Genomic DNA, 12,215 nt, shown 5'->3' on the forward strand with positions numbered 1-12,215 from the left:
ATATTTAAAAACCCATAGGGTACCCGAAACCCGATAGGGTAAAACCCGAACGGGTAATTTATAAATCAAGACCCGCCCAAAATAAACCCGCGAATTTTGAAAACTGAATATACGGGTTTTGGTTTTTAAATTCCAACCGGGTTTAGGGTACCCTATGGGTAAAAACCCATTGTTAACATCCCTAGCCATACCCATACGTAAAACTTACAGACAAGAAGACATGTAGGCCACTGAGGCCAATACAAAATAAAGACTTTCATACTGTCTCGTGAGTGTCACATGCGCGTGGCCACTTCACTCATCATTTATTTCTCTCTTAGGATTTGTCTTTAAAGCAATATTGACGTTAACATTTCTAATAGTCAATTATATGTATATCCCGTGTATTAATATTTTACCAAACTTACTACAATTAAACATGTTTTTTAATCATGGATAACAGCGGTGATTTTCTCACGAACTTCCTCTCGTTATGCACTTCAAGCCGCCATTCACTCAATTTGGAGAGAAAGAAACGAAAAAAGACATGGTGCAATAGCCACTCCAACAAGGGAACTTGGAAAACTCTTGGATCGTCACGTAAGGTTCACCGATGCTGCTCTATTCAACAATTGGGAGATCAAAACTATGCTGGAAGCTTATCCCGGTGGTTTGTCACTTGATGATTTTCCTTTGAGTTTTTTATAAACAATATTGAAAATACGTGTGCCAACTTAAAAAAAAATAAAAAAAAATGATGCACTTGATGTAAAAAAACTATTTTCTTTTGAATAAATTTAACATATATTCAAAAAAAAAATATCACTTTATAAAATATCTAAAGGTATTATTAAGAGATCAAACGATATACGTTTTGTTGCGGTTACAAATAGTTCAATGAACGTTTAAAAAAATTCTAAGTAGTTTTCAGAGTCCATGATGAGTTCGCAACATACTCAATTCTAAATTTATATTTTTATGGCGTCTGACATTGTAAATTTTAAATTCAGCACAACACAAATTGAAGTAAAAAGTAAACACTATTCCCTTCGTTTCGATTTAATTGTCGTTGTAGAAAAAAATTATCGTTTCAAAATAAGTGTCGTTTTAGAGTTTCAATGCAAAATTTATTAATTTACATTAGTTGAAATATGATTATGTGTATAGATAATTGTGTTTTTATTTTGGAAATATACAAAATCATATGTTTTCATAATATGTGTACATAAACGTAGAATGAAAATTAAAATAAAATGGAGAGAGTAATAAACATGTTAATACAGTTGTGACTTGTGAATATGTTTTCCATCTTTCCATGTTGCATCTCTTATGATCTATCAGAAGAGATGGTACAATAACATATGAAAGCCATGTGAAAGAGAATACAGTAAGCTCTGTTTGCATGTGTGGAAAAAAACAAAGTTGGCTTCAACTAATTTAGCCCAACTACCTCAAAAACACTAAGGAAGTCTTTCCTCTTAGATAAGATCAGAACCTCAAGAAAGCATACCCAAAAAGTTTTTGTTCAATCTACCATCTGATAACATATCCATAACCATCTTCATAGTGGAAACATCTGCAGCAAACCCATACCTCTTCATTTCTTCGATGAGTTCAACCGACGTGGCTACACCACTACCTCCTAGATGAGCTCGGATTATTGTGTTGTATGTACAACCATTTGGCACAATCCCATTCTCCTCTCCCATCTTTTTAAACAACATATCCGCTTCAGACAGTGAGCCTTTCTTACACAGTCCTGCAATCATTATGGTATACGTTTTGACATCAGGACTCACTCCTTTGAGAGGGAGGCTAGAGAATAGATCCCAAGCATCATCGACTCTCCTTGCATTGCACATCCCGTGAATGATGATATTATATATACCAATATCAAGTTCCATCTCACTCTTCTGCAGATCCTCAAATATTTCCAACGCCTTCTCTAGTTTACCATTCTCACATAACCCATCTACCAAAATGTTACAAGTCACAGTATCAGGATCAACACCTCGAGAAACCATCTCCTGGAGAAGTTCTTGTGCAACCTCAATTTTTCCAGATAGACAAAACCCTTGCACCAGAGTGTTATAACTGACCACTTCTCTTAGAGACATTTTCCGGAAGAGTTTAAGACCATCATCGACACGCTTAGCCTTACAATATCCATTTATAATGATATTATAAGTCACACTATCAGGACTGCATCCTTTGCTAACCATCAGATCCAACATCTGGTTGGCATCATCTAGACGCTTCTCCATGCACAAACCATATATCAAAGAATTATATGTAATAGTATCAGGATCTATACCTCTTGCGCCCATCTCATTGTACAATTCTTTAGCCTCAACATGCTTTCCCTCTTTCACAAAAATATCAATCAATGAACTGAATGTGATAACGTTGGGAGTGATTCCCCTACTGATCATATCTCTTAACAACTGTGCAGCCTCATCCCATCTACCGGCGTTACAGAAGTTGCTTATGAGAGTGTTGTAGGTGATGACATTTGCTTTGATCCCTTTCGTTTCCATTTCATTGAAGAGATTAAGCGCATCTTCAACGCTCCCATCTTTGCAAAGACTATCGATAATCATATTGTATGTAACTGCCTCAGGCTTGACCTTCCTATCTTCCATCTTCCTGAGCAGATCCAAGGCCAAGGAAGTGTTCCCTGACTTACATATCCTGTTCAAAATCGGACCGTAGGTAAACTGATCAGGCTGGCATCCATTTCCCACCATCCGATCAACTAACGCTATAGCTTCAGACACTTTACCATTCAGACAAAGTCCATTGACAAGAGTGTTGAGTGTCACCAGGTTTGGTTCCACCATCCTATCAACTAACGCCACAGCTTCAGAAACTCTCCCTTCGAGACATAACCCGTTTACCAAAGTCGAGAACGTGACTGTGCTAGGCTCATACCCAAGCTTCAACATCTTGGCCATAGCGGAAAACGCAAAACCGAGCTTCCGGCGACGGCAGAAGCAGTTGATCATTATGTTAAGAGTGTAGTTGTTATGCACAGTGCCACCCTGCAACTCCATCTGCTTGCAGAGGGACAACACGAGATCGTACTGTCTTGTCTTGGCAAGAGCACTAAACAATCTACTGAAATGTATGATAGTGGGAAGAGGACGAGACACGATCATTGACTGGAAAAGCTCAACAGCATCTTCTTTCTTGATATCAACAACCCCACTTCTCAACCTCTCTTTGTAAGAGACTTTCTTCCCTTTACTGAGAGTGGAAGAGGCTCGTTCGGACAAGAACAGAGTTCCTGTCTGGAGAAGACGTGTCTGAACAAATCTCTTCATGATCCAATTAAAGGAATTTGAAAGCTCTCGGCTAACAATCTCTGCACATTACACCAGTTTCACACACACACACAAAAAAAAAGATTTAAGCTTTTTAATGAATTCGAGAAACTTTTTTTGACAAAGAACAAAAACCATAAGCGATTATTGTGTGTACCTTGAGATAAAAAAAAAAATCAAGTCTTTATGTCTCTGCAAAAAAGTATAGACCTTTCAAATTGGTTTCTGCTTCTATTTCCATGTAGAATTGAAAACTTGTGGCCAAATCAAAACCCAAAGATGTAATAGAAACCTAAAGTCTTCGGATTGATGCACCGACAATGTTTTCTTGATAGAATACACCGGTTCGAAAAGAAAAGAAAAAAACCGATTGTTTGTAACCTTCTGTTGCACTCGGAGTCTATTACTGGCTGAGATTCCATTTCTGCTTTAGTTTAGAATCAGTATTATACCAAAACAAAAATGACCTTTCATTCCTTTCAGTATACATATCCAAGCAAGTGGTTCAATAGTAAAAGATTCATATGACTTAAAAAATCAGAACTAGTAAATAAACACGAGATAATCTATGCATGAAGACTATATTTCATTTTTTTCCCTCTCAATTATTGTTACAAGAATTATAACCACAACAAAAGCCAAACCACTTTCGACAACCCCTAGTGCGACAGTGCTAGAGGATAACAATAGTGTGCTGATGAGTGTTGTTGACAAAAGATTAGCGAAAATAATCCTTTCATATTTAAACACTAATTCATCTATCATATACTATTATAATATATGGCCTGATGGCAGCGTACAAAATCCATCCAAAGGGCCCTCTTAACTCAGAACTTATTCATCTCCTTTACTTATTTGGTCACCACAGAGGTATGAATGTAAATATTAGCACAAGTAAATCTTACTTGTTTCGGCCACGTGTGAAGAACACTTACTCGGTCACTTGTTATCAGGGTTCAGCTCAAGTGATTTATTAATATGTCTTCGGTCTTTCATGTTGCATCTCTTATCCCTTATATATTAATTGAAAAATATTACAACATTGTTTTGTAGTCACGTGTCACCATGGAAATGAAATTCAGAATTTTTAGAAAAATTGGTTGGTCCATCTTAACTTATAATATATTTTTTATTAAACTAACTATTAAATTAATAAATAGTGTACAAAAGAATATTCTCGCACTTTCCTTAAATAAAAGCTACGGAATTGCCTAATATGATTAACGTATATATGAGAATCAATGATTATGAATAATAAATATTTGATAATAATTTTTGTATCTTATCTCTTTTTTGTTTAATTTTATATCATTAAAAATATTAAAAAACCACATTAATCATATAATAAAAAAATATTTTTTTCTTATATGTTATATTTTAAATTTTTAAATCGACTATAAATTACTAAAAACGTTAAATGTGTCACAGTAAAATTTTGTGATCAATGGTTTAATTTTTTTTTGGTAATAACAAGATACAAATGACCATAAATCGTATGAATATGAAGTCTCATTTACTAAACATTCATATTATATATTAATATAGTTTAAAATTAAACTATATAACATAGAAAAATACTTAAATATGATAATTTATAAATTTGTATTGAAAAATTATTGAAACTTTAATATTTTAATTTTAAAATTTGCATTTAAAAAAGCGCACATTAGAAATTTTGTGTTATCATATGAGTATGAATTCTCAATAATAAATATTTATATTAAAATATAATATATCTATGTCTATGTCATTGAAATTTAGTTATATATCATATAAAATAAATAAAATGATTGTTTTGATTAATTTACCAAAAAAATATTGTAAATAAACAAGATGTATTGTTTAATTTATGTCTTTACTCTAATTTAATTATATACATAATGCATAAATGAATACAAATATATAATAATAGATAAAAATTAGTTTTAAATATAACATTCATCCCGCGCAATTCTTAAACTAGTAGGTTATTATCAGAAGACATAGTAACTAACATATCAGCTTGAATTCAAAGCAGAAAACATATGATAAAAGAAAGCCAACTGAAAGAGAAGACAACAGGCTTTGTCTACATGTGTGGAAAAAAAGCAAAGTTGGCTTCAAAAAAACCAAAGTTGGCTTAAAAAAAACCAAAGACCACTTTCTGTTATAGGTTAACACTCAAGAAAGCATACTCAAGAAGCTTTTGTTCAATCTACTATCAGATAACATATCAATAACCATCTTCATGGTGGAAGCATCTGCATTGAACCCACACCTCTTCATTTCTTCTATGAGTTCAACTGAAGTGGCTGCACCACTACCTCCTAGATGAGCTCGGATCAGTGTGTTGTATGTACACTCATTTGGCGCAATCCCATCTTCTTTCATTTTTCTGAACAACATGTACGCTTCAGACAGTGAGCCTTTCTTACATAGTCCTCCAAACATTATAGTATAAGTTCTGACATCAGGCTTCACTCCTTTGAGATGGAGGTTACTGAATAGATCCCAAGCATCGTCCACCTTATTTGCTTTGCACATCCCGTGAATGATGATACTATATATACCAATATCAAGTTCCATCTTATTCTTCTGCATATTTACAAGTATGTCCAATGCTTCTTGTAGTTCTCCATTGTCACACAACCCATCCTCTCAGAGAAGTCACAACACTGGGTGCCACACCCATAGAGACCATCTCTTGGAAGAGTTCTTTGGCGACATTAAGTTTACCTGACTGACAAAACCCTTGGATGAGAGTGCTATAGGTGACTGTATTAGCAACCAAACCTCTCAAAGAAATCTCACAGAAAAGTTTCATTCCATCATCAACCCGTTTAGCCTTACAATATCCGTTTATAAAAGTACCATAAGTCACGATACTCGGTTCGCATCCCTTGCTACCCATCAGATCCATCATCTGGTTGGCTTCATCTAAGCGGTTTTCAATGCACAACCTATCTATCAAAGAGTTATATGTAATGGTGTCAGGATCTATGCCTCTTGCGACCATCTCACTGTACAATTCTTTAGCCTCCTTAACTTTTCCCTCTTTCACCAAACAATCGATCAAAGCACTGAAAGTGATGACGTCCGGGGTGATTTCCCTTGTGATCATATCCCTCAACAACTGCGCGCCATCATCCCATCTTCCGGCTTTACAGAAGCTGCCTATGAGAGTGTTGTAGGTGATGACATTTGCTTTGATCCCTTTGGTTTCCATTTCATTGAAAAGGCTGAGCGCATCATCATACTTCCCTTCTTTGCAGAGACTATCAACGACCATACTGTAGTGGACTACATTAAGCTTCACCTTTGCTTCCATGTGTTTTAGCAAGTCCAAAGCCAAACTTATTGTTCCCCGCCGACTTACAAATACTGTTCAGAACCGGTCCATAGGTACATACGTCAGGTTGACAACCATGTTCCACCATACGATCGATCAATGCTACAGCTTCAGACACTTTACTATTCAGACAAAGTCCATTGATAAGTGTGCTGAGTGTTATGAGGTTTGGTCTAACTTTCGTTTCAACCATTCTATCAACTAATGCCACAGCTTCTGAAACTCCACCTTCGAGACATAACCCGTTTACCAGAGTTGAAAACGTGACTGTGTCTGGCTCATACCCAAGTTTCAACATCTTTCCCATCACAGAAAAAGCAAAACCGAGTTTCCGGCGACGGCAGAAGCAGTTGACTACAATGCTTAGGCTGTAGATGTTATGTGCGATCCCGTGCAACTCCATCTGCTTGCAGAGGGACAACACGAGATCGTCCTGTCTTGTCTTGGCGACGGCACCAAACAGTCTACCGAAATCTACGATGCTAGGAAGAGGACGAGACTGAACCATGGATTGAAACAGATCAACAGCATCGTCTTTCTTGATATCGACAACCCCAATTCTCAACCTCTCTCTGTAAGATACTTTCTTCCCTATACCGAGAGTGGAAAAGGCTCGTTCGGACAAGAACAGAGTACCTGTTTGGAGAAGACGTGTCTGAACATATCTCTTCATGATCCCAATTGAAGAATCCGAAAGCTCTGAGCTAACAATGTCTGCACATTACAGCAAACAACAACAACAAAGACCATAAGCGATTATTGTGGGTAGCTTGAGAGAGAGAAAAAAAATCAAGTCTTTGTCCAAAAAGTAGAGACCTTTTCAAATCCAATCAGTGTGTAGTTCCTGCTTCTATTCCATGAAGAATCGAGCTTTTCAGACGAAATCGCCGATACATCATGGAGGGAAAGTGTGAATGGCACCAAAGCTCGCGGGAAAATCAAATCCCAGAGATGCAATAGAAACCCTAAAAATTCTTCAGATTGGTGATGAATGATAATATAATACAGACGACAATGCTTTTTAACTTCTGAAACCGGTATGATTGTATAATCCATCGGTTCAGTTAAACCGGTTGTCTTTTAACCTTCTGTCCCAGTCAGAGTCTATCGCTCTCTTTTCTTTTTTCTTTTTTCTTTTTTCTTTTGGTGGGAAGATCTACTAATTTTTTTATTAATCCAATTATTAATCTCAGAGCTGAATCCATTTCTGCTTACTAGTATATATACCTTCATTCGTTCAGTACGCATTATCCAAGTAGTTGAACAATATTTCGATACATTTATAATGCTCTTCTTTTGAATTAAAAAAAAAGAAAAGAAATTTCATAGGATAGTTTTTTTTACTTTATTTTCATAAAAAATAGTTTTTAAATAGAAAAATGACCAAAATAAATTTTATTAAAGATAAAAATACATTATATTCTAGGATTAAGCCTGTTCGGGAACGCGCTAGGCGTTAGTCGGACGGTCGGGTTGGGCCTAGCGCCTAAAGAGAAAATCGGGGATTAATCGGAAATTATGCGGAGAGGAATTTTTAAATTGTTTACTATGTTATAAAACATGTTAATCTTTAGTTGTGTATAACATTAATACATTTTCATGTTTAAGATTGTATAAAACACACAAATAGAATATATAAACTTAATATAGTATAATTTTCATCAAAATTATGAATATAAATGATATTTATAAAATTTTAGATCAAATAAATAAATAAAAATATTATTAAAAAAAAAAAAAAAGATTAGGCGGCCGTCACTACAAGAAAACAGCGGTATTCTGACGGACATTCCGACGGAAAATGAAATCCTCGGAATATCCCGAGGAAATTCCGAGGAAACACAAAATTTGGTTTCCTCGGAATATACCGACGGAATTCCGAGGAAATATAAATCCGTCGGAATATTCCGAGGAAATTCCGAGGAAAAATGTGTTCCTCGGAAAAACCGATGAATTCCGAGGAAATATTATAGCCGTTGGGGGATTTTACAAAATTCCGAAGAAATTCCGACGAACTAGCCGTTGGCGTCGGAATTCCGTCAGAATTTCCTCGGTCTGTCGGCATGATTTAAACTATAAATACAAGCAGTCCTCTTCCTCTTCATTCACTCCATATCTTCATCCTCCCTCTTACTCTATTTACACACGAATTTGATTCATAAAAAATATGTCTTCTTCAAATTATTTTCGTTCTTGGATCGATCGAGCTCATTTGGATCCGAACACGAGATTGCTTACGGAAGAATACCAACGAGGTATAACCGAATTCATAGGGTTAGTTCACCGACAACCGGAAGCAAAAACAGGTATGTTAAGATGTCTTTGCTCTAATTGTAAAAATAGAAAGGTTATTAAAGAGTGGGATGTTTTGACTCATCTATATTTGAGTGGGTTTACACGAAGTTACAAAATTTGGTATCATCATGGGGAAACTGATTATGAACATGGTAGTACTAGCGAACCTAGTGTATACCAAGCCCCAAGATGAGAAAATTTGAGTAGATTGAGTGGTCAGTCAGTTTGAATCCTTTGAACATTCTTAAAAGCATGGATGTTGTTGGTTGATCAATGTTTGTGGCTTTTCCATGTTTCACAGCCTGCAGTTGATAGCTGAAAGAATGGTACTCAGATATTAGTTATTTGGTTTATCTAGCAAGGCAAAACTGAATACGAATTAAAAACTACTCAAAACACAACCAAATAAAACGAAGAAACCATGTAAAAGAAACACGAACTCATAATTAAGAAAAAAAAAAAAAAAAAAGTTCAAAATTAACCGAAAAAGTTATGGCAGATTCCTAAATGGAACTATGACAAGTACCCTCCCCAAGACTTAGTTTACACCGTCCCTGGTGTGACAACAGAAAATAAGACCATAAAACGTTAGAATAGAAAAGAAAATAAAATAGCGCGGTCGGAAATCAAATGGCAATACTGGCCGGTGATAGCTCCTACTCCTCGTCTCCTGCTCCAGATGTTCCTGCATCTTTGGGTCTTTTGCCTTATAATTCTGTTTCCCGCACACGCATCGATCGATGCATTTTTGACAAATACGGATCGATCGATGCGTTTAAAAAAAGGCTCCCGAGATTTTGTTCGATCCATCGATGGGATAATCTAATCGATCGATCACATTGTTACGCTTTGGTCCATCTTAGTGATCGATCGATGCGTTTTTGGATATATATACATCGATCGATCCGTTTATAAAAAAACGTACGAGATTTTGTTCTCGATCGATCACATTGTTACCCCAAACCCTGTTTCCTCGGAAAAGCCTCGGAATATTCCGAGGGAATTCCGAGGAACACCTGATATACTCTATCGATCGATGCGTTTTGGTACATATATCAATCGATCGATCCGTTTAAAAAAAATTGACGTATTGAAACCCCAAACACTAGTTCCTCGGAATTTCCTCGGAATATTCCGACGGAATTCCGAGGAAGAAAAGGGTTTCCTCGGAATTCCCTCGGAATAATCCGAGGAAATAGGGTTTTTAAACCGAAAACAACGTTTTGCGGTTTGAATAACACCTATATAACCCTTATTAAGTGTCTTACGTTCATTATGAAGTCAAAAATTTGTTCCTTACCGTATAATTAACACTTTTCCGATTGTATGAACGAAATCCCACAACATAAGAGAAACACTTGTACCTTTTAATGAACGGTAAAGGGAATACTTTCAATTAGTTTTGAAATTTGTTATTTCATGGTTTATGCTCATCTATACAAAGAATCCTCAATGGTATGCATTACAATTGTATAAGAAATGAAATACGGCAAAAAAAATTGTTGTTTTGAAACCCCAAACACTAGTTCCTCGGTATTTCCTCGGAATATTTTCATTTTACCGGGTAAATATTTCGCGAAAATTGAAATTAGAATTCCGACGGAATTCCGACGGATAATGTCTGTCAGACCCTAGGTTTTATAACCACGAGCCCCTTCTTCTTCCCCATTTCTCTCTTCTTCCTCTGCGCGACTCCTCTCTTCTCTCCGGCGATTTCCCCCTGAAATCCGACGATATCTCCGGCGATCTCCCCCTTCTCTTACACAAATCATGTAAGGACCCTATTCCACTCTCTTAGGTTCTATTTGTTAGGTTTTTGTTTAGTTTTGATAGATTTTTGTTAGGGTGATTGGTTAGGATTGTGATTTGGTTGTATAATAGGTTTAGCTAGAATTGTGATTTGGTTGACTAATTTGTTTTGTTGAATTGATTTAGAATTTTTTTATAATTTTTTTATTTTTTTTGTATTTATAAAATCGATTTTTGTATATAAAATCGATTTTTGTATTTTACAAAATGATTTTTCTATATAAATTCAATTTTTTGGATTTTACAAAATCTTTTTTGTATATAAATTCGATTTTTTGGATTTTACAAAATCTTTTTTAATATCTATAAAACTTTTTTTGTGATTAAAAACTATTATTTGGGATTTAAAAATATTAAACTATTTTTTATTTATTAAAACTATTTTTTGTTTATTAAACTATTTTTTATTTATTAAAACTATTTTTTTGTTTATTAGAACTATTTTTATATATTTATTAAATATTTTTAATATTTATAAATCTTTTTTTTGTTATTAAATTATTTGGGATTTTTTTAAAAAATAAAAATAATTTATATATTTCTGTATTTATTAAATATATTTTTTTAATTTACAGGTCTCATGATGATCAGACCCGGCCTCGACAGCATCCTTGAAGGACATGGATGATCGCATATCTTTGTTGGAGACCCAGATGGCGGCTCAACAGGCGGGATATGAGGCACAGAGGAGGCTGAATCAGCAAATGATGGAGATGATGCAGAGGATGTACCCGAACGAGGTGTTCCCGGACGTGCCAGACACGTAGTTTTTTTTTTTCCAAAAACTCGGAATGTTTTATTTTTATTTGTGAAACTTTGAATATTAATTAATATGATTTCAATTTTATATTTTCGAATTTAAATTTCAAAAAATTTATTTTTTTAAAAAAATTAATATTTTTTACATTCTGAGGAAATTAATTATATTTTTTACTCGATCGATCGATGCGTTTTTGGACATATATCCATCGATCGATCTGTTTATAAAAAACGTTTGGAATATACCGAGGGACATCTTCCTCGGAATATACCGAGGGACACCTTTCCTCGGAATATACCGAGGGACATGTTCCTCGGAATATACCGAGGGACATGTTCCTCGGAATATTCCGAGGAAGATGTCCCTCGGTATATTCCGAACGTTTCTTTATAAACGGATCGATCGATGGATATATGTCCAAAAACGCATCGATCGATGAACTTCCGAGGAAATATCCCGACGAAGTTCTCCCTCGGTATATTCCGAGGAGATTTCCGACAAACTAGTGATCCTCGGAATTTCCTCGGAAATTTGTTTCCTCAGAATTCCGTCGGAAAATTCCGAGGGATTTCCGAGGAAAGAAGAAATTCCGAGGAATTATTTTCGAGGACTTGTTTCGTCGGTATGTCGTCGGAATAACGTTATTCCGACGAAATTCCGATGATTTTTTCCCTCAGTATCCTTGCTGTTTTCTTGTAGTGCGTCTAGGCGGCTAGACGGT

At 35.4% G+C, this 12,215-nt stretch overlaps 1 protein-coding gene and 1 pseudogene across 1 annotated transcript; both read right to left on the reverse strand.

Annotated features, from left to right (window-relative positions):
* Nucleotides 1–1,205: 1,205 nt before the first annotated feature.
* Nucleotides 1,206–3,785, reverse strand: LOC106362038 (pentatricopeptide repeat-containing protein At1g12620-like). The gene is made up of 2 exons (XM_013801854.3): nt 3,460–3,785; nt 1,206–3,343 (listed from the first exon to the last, which is right to left on the reverse strand). The coding sequence occupies exon 2, from the start codon at nt 3,300–3,302 to the stop codon at nt 1,476–1,478; it is 1,827 nt and encodes a 608-aa protein (XP_013657308.1). The 5' UTR covers nt 3,303–3,343; nt 3,460–3,785; the 3' UTR covers nt 1,206–1,475.
* Nucleotides 3,786–5,253: 1,468 nt separating this feature from the next.
* On the reverse strand, nt 5,254–7,972 carry LOC106362039 (annotated as a pseudogene).
* Nucleotides 7,973–12,215: the final 4,243 nt, after the last annotated feature.

Source organism: Brassica napus, chromosome C8 (genome assembly GCF_020379485.1).
Source record: "Brassica napus cultivar Da-Ae chromosome C8, Da-Ae, whole genome shotgun sequence".
NCBI classification, from domain to species: Eukaryota; Viridiplantae; Streptophyta; class Magnoliopsida; order Brassicales; family Brassicaceae; genus Brassica; species Brassica napus.

Coding starts and splice junctions, on each gene's coding strand:
- LOC106362038 (XM_013801854.3), bottom strand. CDS start 3,302: ATGAAGAGATTTGTTCAGACACGTCTTCTCCAGACAGGAACTCTGTTC.